An 11,301-nucleotide genomic window follows, 5' to 3' on the forward strand; every position below is an offset into this window, starting at 1 on the left:
TGCACTGCTTTAGACATCAAAGAAGACAATCCTTCTGCAGCAATCAAATAAAGAAAAGGAGCCAGTGGGTCTCCTTGTCTCAACCCTCTACCAACTCCAAATTCACTAGATGGACTTCCATTCACAAGAACAGACACTCTAGCAGTGGCTAAACACTCTGCTATCCACCTCCTCCACAAAATTGAAAACCTCATTTTTTCCATAACAAACAAAATAAACTCCCAATTGACAGAATCATAAGCCTTCTCAAAATCAACCTTCAACATCAAGCATTGTTTTTTTCTTTCTTTTTGCCTCTTCTAGAATTTCGTTGGCAATCAAGACACTATCAAGAATTAGCCGTCCTTTCAAAAATGCTGATTGACTCTCAGAAATTAAATTATAGCCAAATCATAAGATTGAAGTATAAAATTAAAAATTAAAGCATATTTTATTGTGCATACTTTTAAGCAATTAATATCAATATAATATTTATGCAAAATATTTTCTATTAAACAAAAAATCTCATATTAATATATAATAGTTAAAATGTATAAATTTTAAAATAATATATACATGATATCGGATTAGTACGATTCAAAATATAACTTGAATTCGGTTTCATAATATTGAATTTAATTTCTTTAACTTGTTAAAATTAACGTTGGATCGAAAACATAGGTATATTGATAGAACGAGTCATCAACATCCTACCAATTCATTAAAACCATTTGATAAATATTTTGCTTAAGGTACTGCATAGAACTCTTCCTGGTTAAACCAGAAAAAAAAAATAATAATAATCGCTTTTAATTTCTGAGAAATATTTACGAGTTCTCTTGATACAATAGTTAGAGAGTTAAAAGTTGAAAGACTTTGTGAGAATGTCTTGGATAGAAAATTCTAATAGAGTAGTTTAATTTTTCTTTTTAAGTATTTCAAATGTTTTGTTAAATTTGAAAGTGTTTTAAATTTAAGTATTTGTGAACGTGAAAAATTGCATTTGTATGAAAATTAAATGAACCGAACTAACTTGGTCTAAATGAGATTCTAGAATACAGGTTAACCCAATTTATGCACAGGATCATTGCTCAACAAAAAAACTAACTTGCATTTCCAATAAAAAAAACAAAGCAGATTTTCGTTTATTGGATGGACAATTGCTCGGGATTACATAATTCTCTAATTTGTACAAAAAGATCATGAATCCTAGTGCGTCCTGGCTATATAATCAGAACACTGCAGCTTTGAGTCTCCTTCCCAACTCCTTTCTGTAAGTACATAAAGAAAAATTACCATTGTTAGAATATAACATCAAAGCCAATAATGTTTTTGCCTTATGTTAAAAGATTTATGAAAAGAAAAAAACTTTAGCTTATACCTCATAAGTTGCCTATCAAAGCCTGAAGCAGCTAAGAGCCCTCTATTCTCCTCAGCCCTTCTGAGGAGGTAAGGCATCACCATTTCAACTGGCCCAAATGGCATGTACTTGCTAACCTGAAACCCTGCATTGCTCAAACCAAAGGAAAGTGCCTCTGACATTCCATATAACTGTGCAAATTCCAGCTTGTGCTTCACCTTTTCAATCCCCAATTCATGGGCCTTTGCCACAGCCAATTTCCCTACACAACATTTTCATATCATATCATAACATGAATTTGGATGCCTAGTGTTCTTACATTATAAAAAGCAACTAGTCCATTCACCGACATTCTATCATGATACTGTCAAAAATTGTTCATGATTCTTATGATAACTACCTTTAAAATATACTAAAGATTATAGACGTTAGCTCTATAATAAATCATAAGAAAATGAATAGCCTGAATTGTACACCTTAGGTACCTGATTCAATATTGTGAGTTGCAAGAACCACAGAACCTGGTCCATTGGCAACCTTCTCAAGCAGAAATGATGAGCAGCGATTGAAGCAATTGTGTGTGTCCTCAATGGTATTGTGGATTGGGGATGCATACCCCAAAGACTCAGCCAGTTTACTCTCTGTGGACATGTAAGCACCCCTCACCAATTTGAACCCCATTGGAATTCCCATTTTCTCTGCTGCTTTTGTTGTGAGCAACAACCTCTCCTTAGCATCTTTCAAGTAAGTTTGAATGGTTCCAAACACAATGGGCTTGTCATCCTTGTTGTGCATGATGGCTGAAGAGTATGTGAAGTAGTCAATAGCTGGCTGAACTGTGGTGTGTTCTGCATCAACCAACAAAGGAATATTGGCATCCACACATTTTTGGCAAAGTTCAAGGAGTCTCTGGTTGGCAAGTTCAAGACCACTCTCTTCTTCTGGAGTTAGAGGCTCTGGTCTCTTCTGTGTGTGGTACAAAGGGCTTGATTCAGCAAAAATTGGAAGGGAATCTTGCTTCCATGGCAAAATGAATGAAGGGTCTTTCTGTTGCCATCTTAGAAGGTCACTAACTCTTTCTAGCAATGCCATGGGGCATATTGCAGTGATTTTCACAATCACAAAACTCACCTAACACGTTAAAAATTTAATTAGCCCTCCATAAGTTAAACAGAACAAGACACAAAAACAGATGAAAAATGAAAGCGAACACATGGTCATGAACCATATAGCCTCCCAAGTACCCACACAATGCTAAAAACTTGACAATGAAATAATTAAAAACTTCAGTTAGAAAATGGTAATAGTAACTACACAACTCAACCCTGCATCCACTTCAAGCACTGTGACATGACAAGAGACCAAGTTTTTTTTTTCCCCCAATTTAACCTCTAGATTCCAAATTTTATGTCCAATATAATGAAGCAATGACATAAGAGTGGATCACAGTTCATGTTCTGAGGCAAAGCTGCAAAATTGCCAACCTCGTTGTCCTTTTTCTGAGTGGGACCAACATAACAAATCACTCTCATTACAAAACAAAAACAAATAAAAAGGGCTGCCATGACCTTAACTGGCATCTCTCAAGTTGTTGTACCCCAATGGTGATTTGCTTACAGTGAGTTATGCATGGTGCCCACTTGTACACTAAATCACAGAAAAGAACAATGCACGCCGCACCGTACGTGTTCCTTGCAAGGACCCCACACAACCACATTTGCTCTATCCATTTTATTTTAATGCATCAATTAATTAATTGATTGATCAAAATATTGGTCTATTTTCGCACAAATTTCACCTATGTTATTCTACCAATTTTTTTTCACTATTATAATTTTTAGATATGATGGAAAACATTAGGAAAAAAAACTGTAAAGCGATTTATATTGGACAAACGGTTGGAGAAAACAAAAATGTGTTAGTACTTTTTTTTTTTCGTTACATTCATTCAATAAATGCATTTCAAAACTATGATTTGACATATCATTAATAGAAATTAAAGGTAGAAAAAGAAACGTAGAAATAAATACCAAAACATAGAGCATGAAAAGTCAAAACATCATAACTTCCGAAAAAGATATAACTGTAATGTTTGATTTTTCCTCCCTTTGAAAGAGTGAGTAGAGGCTGTTCGTGTCTCTTTATTTAAATAAAAGATAAAAATATAAAATAATTAAAATAAAAGTTAAATTATAATTAATCAAAAGTAAAAAATAGAATATTAAGACTAAAAATAATCATAATTAGTTTACAATGATAGAGAATTAACAAGTGAAAATTAAAATTAAAATTAAAATTATTTTTAGAGTTAAATAAACAAAATAATTCGAAAAAATATCTATAAAAAATCATGATTGATTTATAATGACATAGTTCCGGTGAGTGAACTAAAATTTAAGTTATGGTTACTTTTTAAGTTAAATAAAAACTTGTTATAAATTTCCAGCAAAAAAAAAAAGTCAAAATTTTCCAACATTTCTACCATGCATGTAAAATTAAACATTAAATAAAAAGTTATACGGTCCAAAAATATTAAATCACTGAACTTTTACAAGCAATCATTTCAAAAAAATATATATTTCAAATAATCACAAAAATCAAACAAATAGCAATAAATCGATGGTATTAGTTACTTGTGAGCAGCAAAAGTGAATAGATAGTGATTCAGGTGGGACCCATCTAGATGAGTATCCGGAAAGTGAATCAGTATCTTTCTCAGCATTGCATGTGAGAGACGAAAAATTTCTTTGGTAGAAGGTGTTTAAGCGAAGAAGAAGAAGAAGAAGAAACACTTACAGAAGAAGTGGGAAGCGATTTGCTAACATCGACAGTGTGAATGAACCCTCTATGGTTCCTTTCACACCCTTCATTGTCGTGCGCGTCTTCCACTCCATAAACCAGCATGCCGCGCAATCCGGCGTCGTTCAGCGCCCCTATGCTCCTCCCGGCGGCGGCCGCGTCCTCGCCGGCGCAAAAGTGGGCGTAAAACGTGTGACGCATGGCGGCGCTGACTAGATCCCTCAGCAGCCCGCTCTGGAAAACCCTCGACCTCATCACCCACATCCCCACGTCCACCATCGGCCCCACCGCCGCCGCGTGCAGCACCGCCGACGCCCGCACCAGCCGCCCCGACGCCACCGACGCGAACAGCCTCTCCCCGTCGTCCAGCCTCAGCGCCGCCGCCCCCTCCTCCGTCTTCTCGAAGAACGGCGTCATGATCGCCGTCGCCGGGGAGTACGCCGGGTGGGAGCTGTTCACCGACTTTGTGGCGGTGGCGGTGGCGGTGGCGGTGGCGGTGTTGTAGCTGACCGTCTTCAGGATTCTGGGAGGGATCACGCGGGTTGCCATTGTTGTTGTTCTTTTGTTGCTGAAGAGGTTAATGAATGAGTGTGTGTGTATATGTCTGTGTCTGAATTTGTGTGTGAAAACGATGGAACATGTGGTGTTGTGTTTATAGGCGCGAGTGTGAGGAAACGGGTCGGGTTAAGTTGGGTAAGTGCATGGCGTGTGATAAGATTAGAGTGGTCAACTTGGGTTATCCGTTTATTATTTTTAGTAATCAAGTCAACTTTTTGCTTTGCCTTGATAGCATTACATGCACGCACTTTTTCCATGTGTGTATTTTTCTCTCGCATGTTGTAACTTCTGAGTGCTTTCATTATTTTCTGGCCTAAATTACTTAGTTTGTACTTTTAGGATAATTATTATTTGGCTTTTGTGTTTTTAATTGATTTACTTCGTCGCTTTTTTGTGAAAGTTGTGGTCATTGAGTGACGAAATTATTTATCGATTACAATCTTTAGAAGATTGAACCATTCAAATGTAAGATATTTATTTTAAGTCTGATTTCCTGAGATAATAATATATGTGATTTTCGTACAATGAATTTGAATTATTCTTCGATTAAATGCACATGCAAACCATTTGGATTTATTTATTTTTTAAAATAGAAAAAATTACAAAAAATGATTGTAATGAAAATCGAATTATTTGGATTCTAATGATAAATTTCTTAATAACATATAACTTATTTCCAAGTTAAAAGTAAGTTTTTGGAGAAGAAAAAGTGTTTACATAAATTATTTATACATAAATTAATTTTAATTTATAAAAAAAAATTATTTTTCTTTCATAATTTTCTCTCTTAAAAGTGCCAATCAAAAAGTTTATTCAAATATATTCTAAATTCGATTCACTTATGTATCAATAATAATGTATTAAAAAAAATTCTATCCAAAATAGATAAAAGCATTTGATAATAATTAGTTTATTGATTTTTAAATATAATTAATTACTTTAAATTTTATGATTTTCATTAGTTAATAGTGCAAAATTTGTTGCATTGATAGCACATTTTTATTTTCATTGTCAAGAAGTACCCTCGTCCATACCGGATTAACCTCTCTCAAAGATTTGACATAATCATAACACATCCAAATTAAACTCTAGATTTTTGTAATTTTAGGATTTGTTTAAGGGTAGAAAATATTTGCTCACAATTTTCTCAATTCTAATTAAAGGGGTTGTGTGCAGTACTAGTTGGAGGTTGTAAGGAGCATAGAGTTACGATGCAAGAGATATGGGTAGAAAAACAAGAGAAGAGAGTAGTTGGAAGAAGGTGCTATATTAAAGCATAAGGGATATGGGCACGGGTCTAGAGAATAAAGATCGTGTTGGTCAAAGGAACGTGTAAGTGTTCCTAGATTTCGATTCCACGTAGATATGAGTTGGCAACATAGGTCGGTGGAATTGGCTTGCGTGGATCCACCTTAACTTGTGATCATCTTTTTTCTCAGCTGTTTCCAGAGCCATAGGATTAGCCCTAAGAAAAAGAAAAAAGAAAAAAAGATTATGATAATATTAAATTATAAATAATACTAATTGACTATCCTTATGGTGAGGTAATGTTCTAAACGGGTCTATTCAAGTTCCTACATCGATCCACTGCTGCTTTAATCGGAAACCTTTTTCATTCAAACGGAATCTGATCCAGATTCTGCCTTTTGAAAACGTGCATGCGTGGTTTATGGGCATGTGTTTTATTTTTATCCATATCTAAGAAATTACTACTAATTGTTGATAATTTAATTAATTTTGAAGATGGATATGATCCGATTCCTCTGTTTTTTCTCCCTACCAGATTTTTTGTGAGCAGTTTGCGTGATTTGGTGGTAATAAATTGGGCCAGTTATTGATGGACTAAAAGAATTCGCTACAAAAGTCAGGGATCGTAATTAATTTTATGTACCAAAAAACAAGAAACTGTACAAGAAAAAGTGACATAATTTGTTCCAATTTAATGATGTAATAAATAAGATTAACCGGTCATTCCTCCTGAACATATTTATGAAGAAAAAAAAACTAATATCACACAAATTAAAAAATTAAATACATTTTTGTTTATAAGGAATGCTAATATACGCCTACCTATTTTTTGGTGGGAGTATGTTAGTAACCTACACCAAAATTTTAGGACAAAAAAAACTACTCATTTTTTTTATTTGATTAATTTGTATAAAAGATATTATAATAATTTAATTTAATTTTAAATGAAAATAAAATATTTTCTCTCTTTTATTAACTTTATTCTCCAATTCATTTATTTTTTCTATTAATTAATTTTTTAATTTTTATTTGTTAGGAGGGAGACATTATGAAAGATGAGAGAGAATTGAATTAAAGAAGGAATTTAATAGGAGAGATAAATAAGTTAGAGAAAGAATTTAATAGGAAAGAGAAATGAGTTGGAGAAGGAATTTAATAAGAGAGAGAAATGACTTAGAGAATGAAGTTAATAAGAGAGAGAAATTATTTTTTATTTAAAATTAAATTAAATTACTATAATATCATTTGTACAAATTAACTAAATAAAAAAAATGAATGATTTTTTGTCCTAAAATTTTAGTGTAGATTACTAACATACTCCCACTAAAAAATAGCGTGAGAGTATATTAACATTTCCCAAGTTTAGAAAGTGTATTAATTTTCTTCTTTATAATTATGTTGTTGGTTGATGTAAAGAATTTATTAACTTTGTCAAAATTTTTTTTTCTACAGAAAAATTTAAAGAGATTGAAATCAATACCATTTGTATCAATAATTTCTTAATAGTTAATTTTTTTTTGTATTTTTTTTAATGTGCATTGGTATGTATATATTTTACTTTTGGGATTGAGAAATAAACGAGATTGTTATCTAAGAATTTATTTGTTCTCACAATGTAATTTAAATGAATTAAGTCATTAAATGTGTTCATGAATCGATACAATTCAATAAAATTAAATGTAGATTCAATAAACCGTAAACATCAAACAATATTGTATTTGGATGCGATTTTGAATTTTATTTTATAAAAATATCTTTTTTATAATGAAATATACAATAACATTATGGATATCACTAATAGTTTTTTTTCTAAGAAATTGAATTAAATAAGAGGAATATAAGAGGTATTCCAACCCATATACATAACATAATCAAAGTAAGTAGTGCATTTCTAACATCAAGAGGTGTTTAATGAAAATAACACAATAACTATATATTTCCTAAAAAGATACCACTAATAGTTATAGATGACAATAGAATAGTCATTTAACTTTTTAATAATCTAGTTTAATATGATCATAAAATAGGAAAAATTAACAATAATAATTCTAAATTTTAAAGAATAAAATATTTTTTTATAAAAATTAAAATCAAAACTAATTAATTTTATAAGAATTAAAAATATACTTAGGCCATTCTTATAAGTTAATGACTTGTGAAATATAGAAGTTGTGAGTTTTTTTATTATTACTTTTTTATGTTGAAAGTATCGCTATTGATTTTAATATTTTAAAATACAAAATTGCTGACTAAATTAAGATCTAAATTTTTACCGCACGTGTAACGACCCGACTGGTCACTACACACGGTACAGCACACTAGAAACACTGCACAGAAGAGAACAGATGTATACATATAGAGTCTAGAATATACATATACATGAATCCAGTCTGAACAGAATTAAAGTGTACAAAAGAAATTACAGTCACATGCTACTATCCTAAGTAGCTACACAGCAAAATAATCACAAAGCAATCAGCTCCACGGGTCTGTCGGAGACTCCCCACCAGACACCTACCTATCCCTGCTCTGCTCCCATACATAGTATGATCATCGCAGTCCAACATCATGGAGACAACCAAAGGGTAAGCTAGTGTAATTAAAAATCAACATGCAAATATATATATATATATAGCAAAATAATAACAACAGATACAGTTATCAGCACATCAGACAACTTATACCACTCAACAATATCAGCACTGCAATGCGACAATATCAGCACTGCTTAGCAGCAACAACAGCACCACTCAAGTGGCTATAACGGCACCGCAAAGCGGCAACAACAGCACCGACTTAGCGGTTATAACAGCACCACATATGTGGCTAATAACAGCATCGACTCAGCGGCTATAATATCACACAACTCAGCACAGCACAGCACAGCATATCACAGCACATCAATTCAACACCTTCATTGTTTTCCACAATTCAGCCCAACCTTCTATAGTTCCGCTATAATATAAAAGTTTGCATATTAAATTCATCGATTTCAGCTTAACAATACACCTCTAGTACGACTAACATTATTATCTCAACTTTATCCCATAGCCAGCACAACATATTCATCAAATACAACTTAGTTAAGCATATAACAACATTGATTAACAATCTCAGTGCAATTCAACAACTAACAGCATGTATGTCCATATCTCTTTGCGCGCCCGGCGCACTCGAGGTTGCGCCCAGCGCGACCTAACCCCGAGAACACCAGGACCAGTGCGCCCAACGCAAGACTACTCGCGCCCGGCGAGACTCAACCCGAGAGCACCAAGGCTCTCACGCGCCTGGCGCAATTCCCAATTGCGCCCAGCGCCTGCCTGGCAGAGACTCAAGGAGTCTCGTGCGCTCACGCGCCTGGCGTGGGGAAGGCAGGGACTTACCAAGGTCTCGCGCCCGGCGCAATTCACATTGCGCCCAACGCCTTCTTGGCAGAGACTCCCAAGGAGCCTCCGCGCCCAGCGAGTTCAAACGCGCGCCTAGCGCGGCACCAGAGTACCCAAGACATGTCACCATTGATATCGCGCTCGGCGCAACCCAAGTCACGCCCGACGCGGGCCAACCAGAGACTCCCATTTGCAAGCTCGCCCGCCGCACACAGCCTTGCGCCCGACGGGCTTGCCTAAATTGAGTCTCCTGGTGGTCGCGCGCCCGGCGCGAAGAACTGCGCCCAGCGCGAACTCATCAGTAACTCCCCCCAAGTTTGAAAAATTTCTAAAACCTGCAAAATTTCACAGAAAACTCACATGCAAACGATTCAAAGTGCCACATTTTCATCAAGGAGCTCGAAAGTACCAGCTTTATGCGCATGCAACAACAAATCAAAGAAAATCCCAAATTTTGACTCAAAACCATAAAACCCCAAAACCCCAATTTTTCCAGCAACTCAGCCAATCACAATCAATCACCAGCAGCCAAATGAGTTCCTAAACCCATTTTCCAGCCCAAAAACGCAGCCAAAATACTAACTTCCCTTACCTCGGTATGAAGAAATTCGAGCGTCAGGGAGAACGCAAAGAGAAAACGAAGGAAGCTTGATCACGGGAAAGGAGAATAGAGAACTTCCAGACCAGCTAGCAACCCACTTCACTCAGTTCCACCACCTAGCAGCAGCAAAAAGGAAGGTCTAAGTGAAAAGGGGGAGGATTGAGAGTGAGATAAGAGAATGAGGGAGTGAGAGTTTAGAGAGGAAGAGGGTTGAGAAAAGAAAGAATCCGTACGGGTCTTACAACCTCCCCATCAACAGGAGTTTTCGTCCCCAAAAACAGACTCACTTGGGAAAAGAAACGGGTATCGCTCCCTGCACTGCTGTTCCACTTCCCAAGTAGCTTCACCGGTAGTCGCATCCCACAGGACTTTCACCAGAGCAATGGACTTGCCCCTCAGCTCCTTTAGCTTATGATCTACCACAGCTACCAGCAACTTCTCAAACATCAGGTTTTCCTTCACTTGCACATCGTCCAGCTCCACCACATGACTCAGGTCATGAACATACTTCCTCAGCTGAGACACATGGAATACATCGTGTAGGTTGGAAAGAGATGGCGGCAAAGCCAACCGATAAGCAACCGGACCTACACGCTGTATGATCTGGTAGGGACCCACGAACCTCGGTGTCAACTTCCGAGCCTTCAGTGCTCTCCCCACACCAGAAGTTGGGGTCACCTTCAGAAACACATGTTCCCCTTCAGCAAACTCCAAAGGCTTTCGCCTCTTGTCAGCATACGACATCTGCCTACTCTGAGCAGTCTTCCTCCTTTCCTTAATCATCTTCACCTTCTCAGTAGTCTGTAGGATTAGCTCCGGTCCCACAATCACTGACTCACCATCCTGATACCAGCACAGAGGAGTCCTACATCTCTTGCCATACAAGGCTTCAAACGGCGCCATTCCGATGCTCGCATGAAAGCTGTTGTTATAAGTAAACTCCACCAGCGGTAGGACCTCCTCCCAGCTATCCAAGTGGTCTAACACACAGGCCCTCAGCAGATCCTCCAAGGATTGGATTGTCCTCTCTGATTGACCATCCGTCTGTGGGTGATAAGCAAAACTCAGCTTCAGCCTCGTACCTAGGGTCTGATGTAAACTCTGCCAAAATCGGGAAGTGAACCTCGGATCTCGGTCGGAGATAATACTAGATGGCACCCCGTGCAACCATACTATCACTTTTACATACAACTGAGTCAGCTTCTCCAAGGACCACCTGATGTTGACAGGCAGGAAATGTGCACACTTAGTCAACCAATCAACAATTACCCAGATAGCATCACTATTCCTAGCTGACCTAGGCAACCTAACAACAAAATCCATAGTGATACTATCCCACTTCCATTCCGGAATCTCTATCTGCTGCATCA

General features: G+C 36.4%; 1 protein-coding gene across 1 annotated transcript; it reads right to left on the bottom strand.

Annotated features, from left to right (window-relative positions):
* Window positions 1–1,066: 1,066 nt before the first annotated feature.
* LOC109818796 (proline dehydrogenase 2, mitochondrial) lies at window positions 1,067–4,779 on the bottom strand. Its single transcript, XM_020384320.3, has 4 exons — window positions 4,136–4,779; window positions 1,825–2,470; window positions 1,361–1,601; window positions 1,067–1,250 (listed from the first exon to the last, which is right to left on the bottom strand). The coding sequence occupies exons 1-4, from the start codon at window positions 4,685–4,687 to the stop codon at window positions 1,211–1,213; spliced, it is 1,479 nt and encodes a 492-aa protein (XP_020239909.3). The 5' UTR covers window positions 4,688–4,779; the 3' UTR covers window positions 1,067–1,210.
* Between the last annotated feature and the right edge of the window lie 6,522 nt (window positions 4,780–11,301).

Source organism: Cajanus cajan, chromosome 2 (genome assembly GCF_000230855.2).
Source record: "Cajanus cajan strain Asha chromosome 2, NIPB_CcT2T_4, whole genome shotgun sequence".
Taxonomy (NCBI): domain Eukaryota; kingdom Viridiplantae; phylum Streptophyta; class Magnoliopsida; order Fabales; family Fabaceae; genus Cajanus; species Cajanus cajan.